At 36.6% G+C, this 17,744-nt stretch overlaps 1 protein-coding gene across 1 annotated transcript; it reads right to left on the reverse strand.

The window, feature by feature from the left end:
• Positions 1-12,981: 12,981 nt before the first annotated feature.
• Positions 12,982-17,523, reverse strand: LOC113303015 (kinesin-like protein KIN-8A). Its single transcript, XM_026552000.1, has 7 exons — positions 16,387-17,523; positions 15,860-16,133; positions 15,565-15,615; positions 15,381-15,473; positions 14,807-15,172; positions 13,819-14,568; positions 12,982-13,348 (listed from the first exon to the last, which is right to left on the reverse strand). Exons 1-7 carry the CDS (start codon positions 17,211-17,213, stop codon positions 13,307-13,309), a joined length of 2,403 nt encoding a protein of 800 aa, XP_026407785.1. The 5' UTR covers positions 17,214-17,523; the 3' UTR covers positions 12,982-13,306.
• Positions 17,524-17,744: the final 221 nt, after the last annotated feature.

A 17,744-nucleotide genomic window follows, 5' to 3' on the forward strand; every position in this document is an offset into this window, starting at 1 on the left:
TGAGTTATCACAAAATACTTTCATAGTTTCAGTGTCTATTCCATAATCTGTAAGCATTTGTTTCATCCATGATACTGAGTACAACACGAACCTGCAGCAATGTATTAGGCTTCATATGTTGAAAAGGATTGTGACTTTTGCTTCTTGCTACGGCAAGGCACAAGATTTAGACCCATGTGAAAAAATCCTTCTGATGCACTTTTTATGTCTTCTACATATGCTGCCCAATATGCATCAGAATATGCAGTAAGTTCAGCGTTAGTATCAAAAGTATAAGATAAACCATAGACAATAGTGTTTCTAACATATTATATTAGATGATACTTTTTACGGATGAAAGATGAGACTCTTTTGGATTTGTTTGAGATCTTGCACAACAACCAACACAAGACAAAATGTCAGGTCTTGTTGTTGTTAGATACAACAGACTCCCAATAATGGATCTACAGAGTTTTTGATCTACTTTGACACCATTCTTGTCACTTTGTAATTTCACAGTTGTATCCATGGGAGTGAACTTAGGAGTTGGTTTTTCAAGGCCAAACTTATGAACTAGTTCCTTGCCATATTTGTCTTGGAAAATACAAATTCCATCCTTATATTGTTGAATTTTCATCGCAAGAAAGTATTTTAATTTACCAACATTGCTCATTTCAAATTCCTTCCCCTGAGTGGTTTGGAATTCTTCAGAAAGTTTCCTGAATGTTTATCCATAGATAATATCATCTACATAGATCTGAGCTATTAAAACATCATTTCCATTATATTTGATAAAAAACATTTTGTCAGCTCTTCCTCTATCAAAATCTTTTCTAAGAAGAGAAGTAGTTATCTTTCCATACCATGCTCGTGGAGCTTGTTTTCATCCATATAATGCTTTATTTATCACAAAAACATAATCGGTATTTCTGGACTTTTAATTCCTTTAGGTTGAGCAACATAGACCTCTTCTGGACTTTCAATTCCTTAAGACACCCATTTAAGAATGTGGATTTAACATCCATTTGATATAACTTAATCTTGAGAAAACAAGTATGAGATAATAACAAACATATGGACTCAAGACTTGCAACAGGAGCAAAGTTTCGTCAAAGTCTATTCCTTGAATATATGAGTAACCTTGAGCGGCAAGTCTTGTTTTATATCGAACCACCGTTCTAAATTCATCTGACTTGTTCTTAAATATCCTTTTGGTACCTACAATATTCACATTGGAAGGACAAGGATTAAGATTCTAAACTATTTATCACTTGAATTGGTTTAGCACATCATACATAGCACTGTCCCAAGCAGGATCATTCAAAGTTGCATATATTTTGAAGATGACCTCGTGTCTTAGCAGTAGAGTCTATTCCCCCAATAATATTTTTGGTATCATGACCCTTTCGAACCCATAAGTTTTTAACAGGGGTACGTTCAATTTCCCCTTGTTAGGGATTTTCTCCTCGTCGCTAGAGTCATCATGGTCAGAAACCATTGGAACAACTTCCTCTGACATTGGTGCTTCTTTGACTTTCTCAGTCACCTCCATGGGAGGCAACTCAGCTGGAGAGTTATCGTGATGAAAGTTTTTCAAATCATAAATAACAGTGCTTGTTGATTCCATCATGACATTGGTTGATATTGTATACACGGAAACCACGACTATCAGAGGCATAGCCAAGGAAAATTCCTTCATCACTTTGTAAAATCAATTTCCTTTTTGTTCTCGATCCTTAAAAATATAACACTTACTTCCAAACACACGGAGATAACTCAAGTTAAGCTCTTAACATACCATAACTCGTAAGAAGTATTTATGGTTCATGACCGTAGATAAACACGGTTGATAAAATAGCATGCCGTAAAGACAACTTCTCCCAAAACTTTAAAAGTAAGTTTTTGTTATGGAGTATTGTCCGAGCCATTTCTTGGATATTCCTGTTCTTTCTTTATGTAACTCCATTAGCTTGTGGATTTATCAGTAGAGAATATTGTTGAAATACCCAGTGAGTCACAAAACTTAAATACCTTAGTATCTTTAAATTTTATTCCATAATTGATCCTAATTTTCTTTAGTTTGCGACCTTGTTCATTCTGGATTATATTTGCAATAATCTTAAATTCACTCAGGGTATCATTCTTACGAGTAAGGAATGTCACCCAAGTGAATCTGGTATAATCATCAACCATTACCAAGGCATATTTATTTCCTCAAACAGTAGATGTTGGATTGGACCAAAAAAATCCATATGAATTATATCAAGTGGACCTTTGGTGGCAATGTTTTGTGACAACTTGTGTGGAATTCGAGCTTGTTTACCATTTTGAAAAGCACCACAGACACCATCTACTTTGGTACTGATTTTGGGTACACCTATAACGAATTCTTTGTTAATGATTTTTCCAAGGAGGCGATAATTGATGTGACCAAAACGCACATTCCAAAGTTGCGTAGACTCCACCTTAGTCAAGTTACAACAAAGATTAAACTGAATATCAAGAAGATGACAATTATTCTTTCCGCGAGTGACATGAAAAATTATTTTTCTAGAGAGATAACTTGAATGGTACCAAATACCAATGTTCAAGTATCAATCAATTTCAATCAACAACCAAAGGTTGGATTTTCAATTGATTGATTCTAACGCACAACCTGTGATATTTCAATTATAAAGATAAACAATATAATGCGGAAATAAAAATAACACATACACCAGAATTTTGTTAATGAGGAAACCGCAAATGCAAAAAAAAACCTGGACCTAGTCCAGATTGAATACACACTGTATTAAGCCGCTACAGACACTAGCCTACTACAAACTAACTTCGGTCTGGACTGTAGTTGAACCCCAATCAATCTCAGACTGATCCAAGGTACAGTTGCGCTCCTTACGTCTCTGATCCCAGCAGGATACTACGCACTTGATTCCCTTAGCTGATCTCACCCACAACTAAGAGTTGCTACGACCCAAAGTCGAAGACTTTAATAAACAAATTTGTATCACATTGAAAAATCTACGGTAATAGATAAATCTATCTCCCACAGAAATACCTATGAGTTTTGTTTCGTCTTTTGATAAATCAAGGTGAACAGGAACCAATTGATAACCCGGACTTATATTCCCGAAGAACATCCTAGTATTATCAGTCACCTCACAATAATCTTAATCGATGCGGCGAAAGAAGATATTGTGGAATCAGAAACGATGAGACGAAGATGTTTGTGACTATTTTTATATCTTGCCTATCGGAGATATCAATCTCAAACCAATCTTTGCGATTGTACTCGTACGATAGAAACAACAAGATCAGATCACACAACTACGAGAAAATAGTATCGGTCTGGCTTTACAATCCCAATGAAGTCTTTAAGTCGTTAACCTGGTTTTAGAGAAGAAACCAAAGGTTAAAGGAGAATTGAATCTAGCTTACACAACTAGTATCACACGTAAGGTGTGGGGATTAGGTTTCCCAGTTGCTAGAGTTCTCCCTTATATAGTCTTTCAAATCAGGGTTTGCAATCAATGTTAGCTTGGTAACAAAGCATTCAATATTCACCGTTAGATGAAAAACCTGATTAGATTCAAGCTAATATCTTTCAACCGTTAGATCGAAAACCTAGCTTGTTACACACAAATGAAATGCACGTTTCTAGGTTTGTGTAACCGTACCCAAACATGTACATTTTTTGGTTCAACAATAGTTAACCAAATGGTTAGCCATATGAGCACTTTCATATCAACCATATTCTTCTTCACCATAACTAGTTCAAATGACTCAAATGAACTAGTTAGAGAGTTGTTCAATTTCAAGGAAATCTTATGTAACTACACAAGACACAATCGAAGCAAAAACGATTTGATTCACTCGAATCGGTTCATGAACTTTATAGCCACGGTTTGCAAGTAGCATTCCCTAGTTTATATAAAAATGAGTTCACAAACAATCGTCTTTAGATATAACCTAACTCAAGTTAGAGGACTTAAGTTACCGGAAGGAGTTCTCAAACTCCAGCAGATTTTCTTGGGTCGAGAACCTCCGCCAGTTCGCGGACTTAGTTCACGGCTCTTGTTCCGGTTCTCTTGATCAACAAAGTTTGCAAACTTTGTTTCAAGTAATAAGGACTTATACATATATGTGTTTCCACAACAATGCTTATATCCATCATTGGTTATATAATTTAAACTCTTATTTCAATCATTGAAACATTCTTAGAGGACGTTATATAGTTGTGATTCACAAACCATTTTTCGTCAAAGCGTTTTTCAAAGTGATTAAAACATAACATGACTTTCATCACTAGGTAAAGATGAACTTGGCCAAAGCGAAAGCTTACCAACACATATTTCGAGAAATAGATAGGCGAGTTAAACTCGGCTCGAAATAGCAAATGTGTATAATCAAAGTCTATATAGTAAAACGACTTTCTTCTCAAGATAGGAGATAGAGTAGATAGACTTTTGAGTGATATATAAGTTCAAGTCTCCACATACCTTTTTGTCGATGAAGTTCCACCAGTTCCTTGAGTAGTTCTTCGTCTTGTATGATGATCCTCCATGGAGTTCTTGAGCTCAACTACACTTTCTATCCTAGTCCGAGACTTAGCTATAGTAGACTAGAAATCAAGACTTATAGTTTTGATCACTAACATTGACAAACATGCTTGATATAGAAACGCATGCGACTTCGACCGAGCAATTCTCTAACAATTTGTCATGTGTCGGCTACACCCACTATCGAGACACCACTGAAAGGGTGAGGTTGATTTCAAAGCAAAGGCTCCCCTGGTGATATTACTTTTCCTTGGACTAGGATATCTTGTCGTAACTTTTGTAAGTCTTTCAATATTGAACAGAAGTGTTTCATCCTTTTTGTGCAGGACACTGGCAGCTTTTAACTTTTGTCTAAAGAGCTTGCAAGTATGTTGATCATGATTACAAGAACCACAAAATATACAGGAACCAACATAAGTGGTGGATGCATCATTAGGTCCTTTCGATGAAATCTGAGCCAGACCAGGTTTCACAAAGAAGAAACTCGCTTGTCTCCTGATTGACGACTCTTTAAACAAGAATCAAGAGAAGAATTACTTAGATTCTTTAAGGAGTTGGATATTTCTTTTTCAGATTTCAAATCCTCAATAAATTTTGTTAAAGTAGCCTTAAATTCATCTAACATAACAACAATATCCTTGTTAATACGAATTTGATCATCTTGTTCCTTTTGAAGAACCAATCTCTTTTAGATCCTTCTCGAAGATCAGAATACTTGATATACAGTTCACAATGAAGTCCATTGATGTTCCTTATCATACGTTTTTTTTCATGACAAATATTATTATCAATGACTTTATTTAAATTAATATTCAAATCAACATCGAGGGCTTCTAGAACACACTCTGAATTTGTTAATTGACTGCTCCTATCAAAGCAAGAGATCGTCATATCGGTTGTGATATAATTAGTACATGAGACTTCTCTGACACCAATTGAAAACACAAGGGTACCAAATACACCATAAAATTTACATTAGTTTGATAGGAGTATGAACCTGTGTGGTACTTTTAACAATCAAAGATGCGGAAAAGTAAAAAGCACAAACACATAAGAATTTTGTTAACGAAGAAACCGCAACTGCATAGAAACTCAGGACCTCGTCCATATTTGAACACCAAACTATATTAATTAGCTACAGGCACTAGCCTACTATCATACTTCGGACTGGAATGTAGTTGAAACTGAATCCACCCTCCAAGCAATTCAGTTACAGTCGCGCTCCTTACGTCTCTTGAACCTCGCAAGGCTCTATGCAATTGATTCCCTTAGCTGACGTCCTTTACAGCCTAAGAGTTGCTTCAACCTTAGTGAAGACTTTTGATACCAATCTTCCTCTAACAAGATAAGCCTATTTGATATCCCTTTAGATAAAATATCAAGGATTGAAATCTGTTTGCAGAAAAAAAAGCTAGCAAACCTGTTAATAATTTGATTGTTTGGATTGATTTTTTTTGAAATGAAGATGGGGAAGTATTTCCTCTATATCTCTTTGATTTTATTAATATAAAAGTTATTACATTCTCTTTCTTCACTTAGTCAATATATGACCCAAGAAAAGAGATACATGTAGACCTTTTTTGTCCATACATATTCTACACTAAAACAGATGCATTCATAAATGCATGATAAATATGTCTTGTACACAAGACTTGTTCACAAGGCCAAAGTAACATTCATTCAAAAATGCATGTGGAACATTAAATTAACTCTTAACAATCTCCTCCTTAATGTGATGTTCTCCAACTCCTAGTAGCTCACAGAAATTTTGAAATTTACCTTTGGAAAGTGCCTTGGTGAATATGTCCGCCAATTGATCTTCCGTATTGCAATATTTGAGTTCTATCTCACCATATTCAACCGCTTATCGAATGAAATGGTACTTGAGTTTAATGTGTCTTGCTCTACAATGCTCAACCGAATTTTTGGACATAGCAATTGTCGATTTTTTGTCACAAAAAATTGTGGTGCTTTCTTCTTGCTTCTCTTGAATGTCTTCCATAATTCTTATTAGCCATACAACATGAGATGTAGCTACTGATGCCGAGATGTACTCCGCTTCCTCCGTGGATTGAGCTACGGTTTCTTGCTTCTTCGATGCCCATGTGAACATACCCGAACCAAGAGAAAAAGCATAACCCGATATACTCTTCATGTCATCAATGCATCCTCCCAAGTCGCTATCACAATAACCAACTAATTTGACATCCAAATTTCTTGAATACATGATTCCAAAATTCATTGTTCCTTGAATATACCTTAACAACCTCTTTGCCGCGCCAAGATGTAAATGACTAGGTGAACTCATGAACCTAGAAATCATACTTGAAGCAAACATGATGTCGGGTCTTGTATGTGTAAGGTACAACAAGTTTCCAATAAGACCTCTATAGTAAGTCTCATCAACTTTTCTTCCTCCATCATCCTTCTTGAGTTTCTCATTCACTACAAGTGGTGTAGATGTGGGGTTACAACCAAGCATACCAAATTGCTTCAACACCTTTTCGGCATACTTGCTTTGAGAAATGAACACTCTATCTTAACTTTGATGAACTTCAATACCAAGTAAGTACTTGATCAAACCCATGTCACTTATCTCATATTTCATCATCATTTCTCTCTTGAATTGCTCAATCATATGAGCATTGTTACCCGTAAAGATAAGATCATAACATACAAGGCAACGATGAGAATAGATGTACCTTTTGTCTTCACATATAGTGTAGGATCACTCTCGCTTTTGTTGAAGTTTTGCCTTTTGAAGTATCTATCTATCTCACTATACCAAGCTCTTGGTGCTTGCTTTAGACCATACAAAGCTTTCTTCAACTTGTATACTTTGTCTTCTTCTCCTTCCACCATAAAACCTTGTGGTTATTCTACATAGACCTCTTCATGGAGTTCTCCATTCAAAAATGCCGATTTGACATCAAGTTGATAAAGTAACCAACCTCTTTAGGAAGCCATAGCAATCACGGCTCTAATGGTGTCAAGAAGAGCAACCAGTGAAAACGCTTCATTGTAGTCGATACCGGGTTGTTGTGAGTAGCCTTTTCCACCAACCTTGCTTTGTATCTTTGAACCGTTCCATCTGCATTGTGCTTCACCTTGTAAATCCACTTCGCACCAATAACTTCTTTGTCACTTGGCCTTGCTACCTTCTCCCATGTACTTCTTCTTCCATAGATTTTATCCAAACCGGTTCTTTTGATGCTTCTTCAAAATTTTCTGGTTCAACCACACAATAGTTGCATCTTTCATACACTTCACTCAACCTTCGCAACTTCTTTGGTGCCGAAGGTAGTGATGTTGATGCACTAGTACTTGGAGACATGCTTGAAGATGCTCCTTGTTTTGTATTTGGTGGTGTTTGAGGTAGTTCTTCCTCATCTTCTACACCTTCTTCAACTTCATTTGTTGCTGAATTTTCTTGCTCTTCATCAACAATAATGGTTCTCTTATCAATTTTACCTTCTTCCCAATTCCATGAAGCTCATTCATCAAATAACACATCACGGCTTGTAATCATTGTGTTGTTCTTCAAGCTATACAACCTATAACCTTTTGATTGGAGGCTATAGCCAAGAAATATACACTTCTCACTTGATTCATCAAGCTTTGTTATCTTCACCTTTGAAATTTGACTACCAAAAATTTTGAGATGTCTTACCGATGGCTTTCTCCCACTCCATGCTTCAAAAGGAGTTTTATCCCATATGGCATTTGTTGGAAACTTATTCATCAAGTAGACGGCGGTGTTGGCGGCTTCGGCCCAGGCATACCCTTGTCATGAAGCATGGACTTCGCCATCTCCATCACAGTTTGGTTCTTTCTCCGGAAACACCATTTTGTTGAGGAGTATAACCCACGGTTAGTTTCCTTTCCAAGACTTCATCTTCACAAAATTTATCAAACTCTTTGTTGTTGTACTCTTTTCCTCTATCACTTATCAAAAATTTGATGTAATGACCACTTTGCTTTTAAACAAGGCTCTTGAACTTCTTGAAGATGCTAAAAACTTCGGACTTTTGTCTCATGAAGTACACCCAATTCATACGACTAAGATCATCAATGAATAAGATAAAGTATCTATTACCTCCATGAGTTGGTATCTTTATTGGTCCACACACATCGGTATGCACCAAACCAAGAAGTTCTTTTGCTCTCCATGCTACACCTTTCGGGAATGGTTGGCGATGTTGCTTCCCAAGTGCACAACCTTCACATACTCCATATTTGTGGTTGATATGTTGTGGAAGTCCTTGCACCATGTTCTTGTTGGAAAGAACCTTGAGACTATTGAAATTAAAATGCCCAAGTCTTTTATGCCATAACCATGTTTCATCAATGGTTTCCATCCTCAATGCAACATTCTTCTCCTTTTCAAAAATAATTGGAAAGCTTCTATTTTTCTCCATCTTGACACTCTTCATGACTTGTCTCTTGTTGTTGTGCTTCTTGTCATAAATGGTGCAATATCCATCTTCAAAATGAACCGCATACCCAAGCTCCACAAGTTGCCCAACACTGAGCAAATTTTGTGCCAAATCCGGAACATATAACACATCTCTAATGTGTTTTGCTCCATTGATAGTTTGCACGCAAATTATACCTCTTTCGTTAGCTTGAACCATGTTTTCATCCCCCATCTTCACTAGAGAGTTTATGGATGTATCCATGTCAACAAACAAGCTCTTCACACCGGACATATAAGTTGTACAACCACTATCTACAAACCACACTTCACTCTTAGAAGTCTCCATAGCACTTTGACAAGCATAAAACAAATTTTGTTTTTCTTCTTTCTCTTCGGCTCTACCGGCATGTTCTTCATCTTCTTTGTATCTACAATCTTTCTCCAAATGTCCATACTTCTTACAATGATGACATTGGGGCTTTCCTTTGTTCCAACAATTCTTCTCCAAATGACCATTCTTCTTGCAAAAATTGCATCTTGGTACTTGAGAGGAATCACTCTTTGTGTAGTTGTTGGAATTTGCTCCTCCTTTCTTCCATTTTCCCTTTCCTTTGAAGTTAGATGAAGCATCACCCTTGTACTGATTTTTCTTCATTGCTGAATTTTTCGAGTTCAAGTTCAATTTTGATTGGAAAGTACTCTCAATTGACTTTTCAGAGTGTCTTGACAACCTTTGCTCATACAACTTCAAGGAAGCCCATAATTCTTGTGACTTTAATGTAGAGAAATCTTTAGTCTCTTCAAAAACCGCCACTACGGGTTCAAATTTCTCCGGCAAACAAATCAATATCTTCTCATAAATTCTTCTTTCTTCCATCTTCTCACCACACATCAACATATTATTAACAACTTCAACAACTCTTGAAGAAAACTCATTCAAACATTCATTCTCATTCATTTTTAGATTCTCAAAATCTCTTTTATATGAATGTAATTTTAATTCTCTTACCTTCTTATTACCTCCATACTCTTGTTGAAGAATATCCCAAGCATCTCTAGCTATAGGAAAATGGATTACTCTTGGTAGAATAGTGTCTCCAACTCCTTGTTGGATGTGCATGGATGCTTTAGCATTCTTCTTCCTACTCTCCTTGAGTGTATCCTTTTGGGATTGTTCTAGAGTTGATGTATCTTCAATTTCATCATACCCATTTTTTACAATCTCCCACACATCTTGTGACATGAACAAGGTCTTCATTTTGATGGCCCAAAAATCATAATTTTCTCCATGGAAAAATGTTATGGAAGGTTGTTGAATGTATAGACTTGAGTTACTACTACTTTCCATTGATTTGGTTGAAGGTTGATTGAAGAAATTGGGTTTTTTCTTTTCTAGATCTAGAATTTGAAAAGTTTATTTGTTGTTGATTTTTTGATTTAATGGGTAGAAATTATTTTTTTTTCACTTTCCAAGATCAGATTCACTTGATCTAGGCTCTGTTACCAATTGTTAATAATTTGATTGAATATATTTGGTTGTTTGAGTTGATTTTTGTTGAAATGGAGATGGGGAAAGTATTCTTGTTGAAATGGAGATGGGGAAAATATTTCCTCTCTATCTCTTTGATTTCATTAATATAAAAGTTATTACATTCCCTTTCTTCACTTGGTTAATATATGACACAAGGAAAGAGATACATGTGGACCTTCTTTGTCCATACATATTCTACACTAAAACAGATGCATTCATAAATGCATGATAAATATGTCTTGTACACAAGACTTGTTCACAAGACCAAAGTAACATGCATTCTAAAATGCATGTGGAACATTACATTAACTCTTAACAAAACCTCACAATCCAGAATACTTACACTCACTTAGATGAGAAGCCTGGATATTTTACCACCTCTCAAGAAAAATCTTTAAAAGATCCTTTAAGATCAATTTTCATATATCTATCTTGAGGAATCACAAATTATAAGAAGAACAGAACTTTGCATTTTCTATCTATCTTGCCTGAAAGAGATTACGAAAACCTCACTAACTGAAAAGAAAGATCTGGATACACGAACTATCAAGGTAAAGATAGTCGGACCTGGCTTCATGAATCCCCAGAGCAATGTCTTTTATTCGTAAACCTAATTATGTTTCTCATAGGTAACCTAGGTTCATAAAGGACGAACTCTAGCTATTAACTAGGACACAAGTGTCAGGGATTAAATTTCTCAGTTGAAAGAGCATCTCTATTTATAATTTTTCAAGAGTGGGGGTTGCTTAGAATTCAAGCTAAGATAACTTGGGAATCAAGGAAACACTTTCGGTCTTGAAAATACAACTAAAGAATATACACTGTGATCCGGTTACGAAACCGTGTATAATGAGTGTTCGGTTTGGCAAGTATGCATGTGAACAATAAACAATTTGATGTCCATTAAAACACTTAAGTATTTAATCATAATTCAGACACATAAGTTTTTAATCGATCAATGAAGTCTTACAAGTGTTTAAAAGAGTCACAACAATGTTATACATATTTTAAAAAATAAGTATTTGAGCATCTGCTAAATTCTATTGGGACGGTGAAACGGTTCTTGAACCGTAAGGCTAGTTCACGAGTCAGGTTGTTTTGGTTCGTGAACCGAGTTCGCCAACCCTACTCGTCTCGATAACTCAGATTACACTATTCGCGAACTGGGTTCGCAAACTGTACTTGGCTTGTGAACACAGATGGACACGGCTCGTGAACTGGGTTCGCCAACCTTAAGCCTTTTATGCCAACACCAAAAATCAGATTACCATGGTTCATGAACTGTTCCCAACTGTACTTGCGGTTTGCGAACTGGTTTGTAAATTGGTTTGCTAACCTACCCTAAGCAGAAATATCAAAAGTTCATGAATTTCTCTCTTATGATGTTTGAAACATTCCCAAATGATAAAATCACTTGTATGGGCGATTTTAAATTCATCCACAAATTAATACTCAAACAATAAATTGATTTGAACTAATATTATTAAGGACCTTTGAATATCTATGTTAGAATCATATTTCAAGATTTTTAAAAAGACAAGCTTGACTTGAAATTTCTTTTTTGTAAATCTACTAGAAGTCGTACGACATAGTCTCAACAGATAGAATGACAAGATTGTGAGTAAAATAGAATGATTCAGTCTTTACGTACCTGATACAGAAGTTCTTCATATATCTTCAGTCTTCAAGGGTGATGTCTGATACTCAACTACCAAATTCTAACCTTGTCTGAGACTTGACTTAGTAGGAAATTAAGAAATAGTTTTGATCATCTAACATTGATAACAAGCTTGAGACAGCAAAACATGTAGGTTCAACCTAGCATTGCTTTAACACCAAGACACACCTGTTTATGAGAGGACATCCAGGATATAATGGAGAATAGGGAGACATAGGAGGTGCTAACTTGGCCTTCGCCTAGGCATGAGAGCGACAACAAACCAATATGGAAATCCAAGCTGAAAACATGGAAACTCTAATTCATTTTGCTTTACCAAAATCCAATACAAGGAAGGTTTCACCTAAGCTATAAAGGAACAAAAGGGATTTTGAAAGAAGTTACTCAGCCAATTTCTTTTGTGCTTCTTAATCTAAAACTGTTCCTAGAGTAAACGATCTAGAAGCTTTTAATTTAGCCATGGTTTATAAAAACTATAACTCCAACTACATTCTTGGCTGGAATCAGGAAAACTCTGTTGACGCTATCACTACTAGCACGACATGAATTAGCTTGTATCACTCTAAGTTTTCGTTTAAAAAAAAATGTATGTATTTTGTAGCCGTGCAGTCACTTTTTAGCAGGAATCTTTGGAAATTTCAACAATTCAAAAACAGAGAAATTCCGATGTTTTTTCTTTCTCCTATTAAGTTATAATGAAGAACTGTAGAATGATAAAGTTTAAGAAAATATTTGAGTGGCATCTGAGAGTTCACGAGGCGAGAATGTTATCAAGAATCTAAACTGTTGTCAGTTTATACCTTGAAATTGAATATGTGAGTAATCAAAACACACCCATTTGAGTACATTTAGCATCATTACAATCCCAAGCGATGAACATTTACTTGGGGAGTAAAGGTCAAATAAAAAGAATAGGAGAAGATGCACAATAACCGAACTTCGAAGAAATAATAACTTAACAAAGGAACACGTCTGGTTGGCTTCATGAAAAGCATTTAAGCCAACCGATCAGTCTGCGCGTGCAGCTTCCTTCTTAAAACTCAGCAGCTCGAGTTGAGAGAATCTGGATTCTGCGGAAGGAAAACAACTTCCAAGACTACACCTTTCCGCAGGGCGTTAATCAAATTGTCAACTTTCTTTCCTTATCACCTTGAAGGACCAGTTCCCCTTTCACGAGCAAATCCTGGCTGAAGTACATAATTGACGACGTGTGGTCCCAACATTAGCACAAAGCAGAAACATGGATATGCAAGCTGCATCAGTTGTAGAGGAGAGAAAAAGACTCATGGATATACAGTAATGTATATAAACACATGCATTCTAGTGTAAGAGAGAAAGAGGCCAAGGAAGTTGTACTAAACAACCATGTTTTAAAGTGAGTGAAAGTAATAAACAAAAGAACTCTTTTCTGTATAAGGTTGAACAACATCAGGGATATAGCACATAAGAAATGCTCATGAATAAGGACTGGACACTTGAGCTTGGTTTTTCCTAGTTCAGAAAGCCACTGCATGATATTTAGGTCATTAAAAACATGCGCAATTCCCCCTGAACATATCCTAAAGGGAGCTGCACTGAGATTTGCGAGATGGGATCCACCTATCTATTCTACTTTCAAAACAGAAAATATTTGGAGGGTCCAAAGAGATCACTGTACCTGAAGCAGCATGGAAGGAGCCGGTGCGGGTTCAGAGGCAACATGGCTTCTTGTTTTTCTTCCATTTAATGTTGTAATTGATGGGCTATTAGCAGTTGTGATATCCCAAATGCTCCTCTTTTTAGCTGAAGGAGCTGGTGATAGAAAACGGTGATTGGGGCTCTTTAGTTCACCCCCTAGTGACTCCTTTGTTGCTCGTGTTAACCGACGATCAGGACTCTTCATTTCGCTCCTTGTTGAATCCTTCGGTCTTAAGCTTGCCCGTGTAACTATTCTCTTTGCTCCTTCAACTACTACAGGTTCAGATGGTCTATTATTGCATTTCCTGGAAAGTTCTCGAATGAAATCATTCTTCTGCTTTATCTGCAGTAAATGTTCCCTTTTCATCTTTTCCATCTCTGCTTCTAATGCTTTTACATTCTCCTTGAGCTCTCGTATAGTCTCATTAGTGTCTGCTTTTTTCTTCGACTCTGGTGTGTTGAAGCAATTTCTGGCAAATATGGATGACTTGGTTCTTTTTCTCTCATTTGGTTGGGTTGAAGGAGGTGGAGTCATGAGAGAGCTAACTGATGATGGTGCTGGAGAGGAATTTCCTGCCAAAGATTGAGCTTGAACAGTTAATAATTTTTGTTGCTGCCGTGCCAATTGAATTCGCAGTTCACGATTATCTTTCTGCAACTCGAGCAAAAGTTTTGCCTGGTCGGTCTCCGTTTCTGGAACTAGCATTATCTCTTCATCTGCCTGACATGCCTGCATTAACATATATAATTCATTAGACTGATTATGTTATCATTGAACACCACACAGAATTACTTGAAAGCAGGTATTACGATCAAGCCCCGTTAACTAGTGCAAGGGTCGGTATTTTTGAATCATGTTTCGTGCTGCTGAAACACTTGACTCGAAGCAATAACCGAAAAGATATAACATAAAGAGACAAAAAAATACTGCATGAATATACTTTGCCTGACAAATGGTAATAGCAAACCTTGGTACGAATCTCTTTGGCGCGATCAGCCCAGTGCAGAGTATTCTGGGTCTCACCAAAAGAGATATTGCTTGGGCTAATATTGGCAATCATGACAGTGTTGCAGACTCCTCCTAAGGAATCCTTGAGTAGTTGAGTAAGCTTGGAATTGCGGTAAGGGATATGTTTCTTGCCCTCTACAAGTGCATTGATGCAGCTACTTAGTGCGAGGAGAGACCGGTTAATGTTGGCACCTTCCAGAGATCTCAGTGTTCTCTGATCAGTAGCAAGAGCTCGCTCTGATCCCGCTAGATCAATCAGTGAGAGCTTTCCCACTCGATTGACGACATTCATTGAGGCGTCTCTAACTCTGTATTCTGCTACAACCTACAAAAATAATAAAATTGGAGGCGCAACAAATCCTTTAGGAAGAAAATAAGGAAATCTTAGGTTCATATTAAAGAAGCTTATTTTACAAACAGTTATTCTTGGTGCTGCGCATGACTTTTTCTCCACTGAGAAGATACATGTAGTAAACAGTGATACAAGTTCTATTAACTTCTGAAGAGCGAGGTTCAAATATCGGTAAACAAACCTGGAGAATTGCATGAGAACGGGAAGAGGTCTCATTGGCTCGAGTGGGTTCTGTAGTTCTATTTTTATTTCCTTGTTGAAGCAATGCCATGACCTGTACAACTCAAGCAAATGTTAGATATTTTGATTTAGCTGGCCCTTGTTTCATAAACCACAACAGTCAAATAAGAAGAATATATAATTACCTCATCAGTTGAATAAGCTCTATATTGAGTAAGGCCTGCGGCTACGATCCCCTGAAACAACAATTCAACTTTAGTTCAGTTTATGTGTTTTTAAGAATATAACGTCCCTATGAATCAGTCCATTTTGGATTACTTATGAAGCTAATTCATCCATGAAATAAGTATTGAACTATTACAGAATGGGTTGGTTTTATGCCTAACCAATTCTACATCTGAAAATAATGCCGGATGGAAATTGCATATAACAAGTAACAACTAGCAAGACAAAGCTAGAACAAGAGATAAGAAACTAGACCTGTTTATCTTCCCTCAGAACCAATGGCCTCCCAGGGGACAGCAGATCCCTAACCATTTCATTATAGACCTCAAGGTAGGAGAGATGAACTACATGATTACCATCACAGCTCCGCTGACGAATCTTTGCAAACAAGTCTTTAATTGCCAATACCATCACTCCCGGGTTATCCATTGTTCCCAACATTGTATAAGTCTTTCCAGCTCCGGTTGCGCCATAACAGAAGACTGACCCATTCTTTCCCTGCAGAACTCCTTCCACCAGTTCTGCTGTTCTGCAAATTCATTTATGTCTTACCCTATTAAAAAACTTCTTCCACAAATATTCACACACACACAGAAAAATAAATAAATTACACAAGTACATTCAGGAGCAATTTTACTATAGAAAATAGATTTGGGGGCTTCTCAGCTAAGACTACTAGCATGTCTGTAAAATCAAAGCCAACTAAAGCAGCTAAATGTGCAACGTATCAATTTCAATTCATTGTCAGAGATAAAATCACAATTGAAATCTTAGGAACTCACGTTGAGGAGTAAACATCTTGTTGTGGAGTTGGATCAGGAAAGGAAGCATCAAATGTGAAATGACGACCTCGAAGCCTCTTCAAACGTAGATAATCCTTCTCAGAAGCGAATTCAGTGAGATAAACCTCACGTCGATTAACGATCCGTACACAATTCCTGGATCCAGCTTCTTTCTCTTTCTTAGCCATAGGTCTAACCCTAACAAAAACAAGAATTCTACTACCCACTGTTGATGAATTCTCTGTAATAGTTTTTAACTCTTGACCAGATTTAATCCCACCACCCCCTATTAACCCTAATTTTGATTCCGATTGTGGAACTAAACCTCCCATTGAAAGTTTCCGTGCAACTGTGTTAGTCAATATTCCCCTCTTCGGAGGGCCAGAAAATCCCAAAATTTTATCTAACCCGATAATATTTTCTTTTGAATCTTCATCAGCAACACTAGTAGGTAGTACAACTACATTTGAATTTGAATTTGGTAATAAATTTTCTCTCATTACTGTCTCCAATTTTGTTTCTCGATCTTGTTTTTTACCAAAACCAAGTATCTTTGTTTCTTGATTTGAAACCCTTTGATCCTCTTTATTGTCTTCTTTTACTTTCATCACAGTTGGGATCTTAAAAGAAGATGAAGATCTTTTTTGTTGCTCATATAAGAGAGTTAAAGCTTTCATCTTTTCTTTTAATCCATGATGTGGGTTTCTTAATGGTGATGGATCTGCTTTTGGATCTTCTTGTACTTGATTTGAACGACTTCGTGTCCGTTGAATCGTATTTGATTCTTCTTGTACACCAAAAATCTGTGACCTTGTTGATACTGGCATTATAAGATTTCAAAGACAAAATAAAACGATGAAATCGAAAGAAATCACCCTGTTAGAGCATACTCTGAAAATTCTAAAATAAAAATTAAACCCAGATGAAAATACTCAATAGGACTTGGATTTGTTTTAAAATCTTGCTTCTAAACCCTTGATTTGTGGATATTGGTAGGAAATTTGAAAAACTGACTTCTAGGGAGGCGATGAAAGAAGGGCTGTAGTAATACTGTAGTTGAAGTTAGATGAGAACACAGGAGAGCAAGAAGAAATCGAGAAAAGAAGGAGTAGGGAAAGTAGTTGGTTTGAATGTGTGGGAGTGATCAAAGGGAGAGATTTCAGGGGATCTGAACCGTTGATTAGTTAAAAATGGTAATGATGATGAACAGTTTTTGAATTTTTGAAACGGTCTGATTTGTCAGACCTCAACGGTCAAATTTCTATACTATTTTATAAAAAGAAAGTCTTGGAAGCTAGGGTCTTGTTCCGGTCAATGTTCCAAAAGCTTTAATGTTTTTTCCTCTTAAAAAAAACGGT

This window comes from Papaver somniferum, chromosome 8 (genome assembly GCF_003573695.1).
Source record: "Papaver somniferum cultivar HN1 chromosome 8, ASM357369v1, whole genome shotgun sequence".
Taxonomy (NCBI): Eukaryota; Viridiplantae; Streptophyta; class Magnoliopsida; order Ranunculales; family Papaveraceae; genus Papaver; species Papaver somniferum.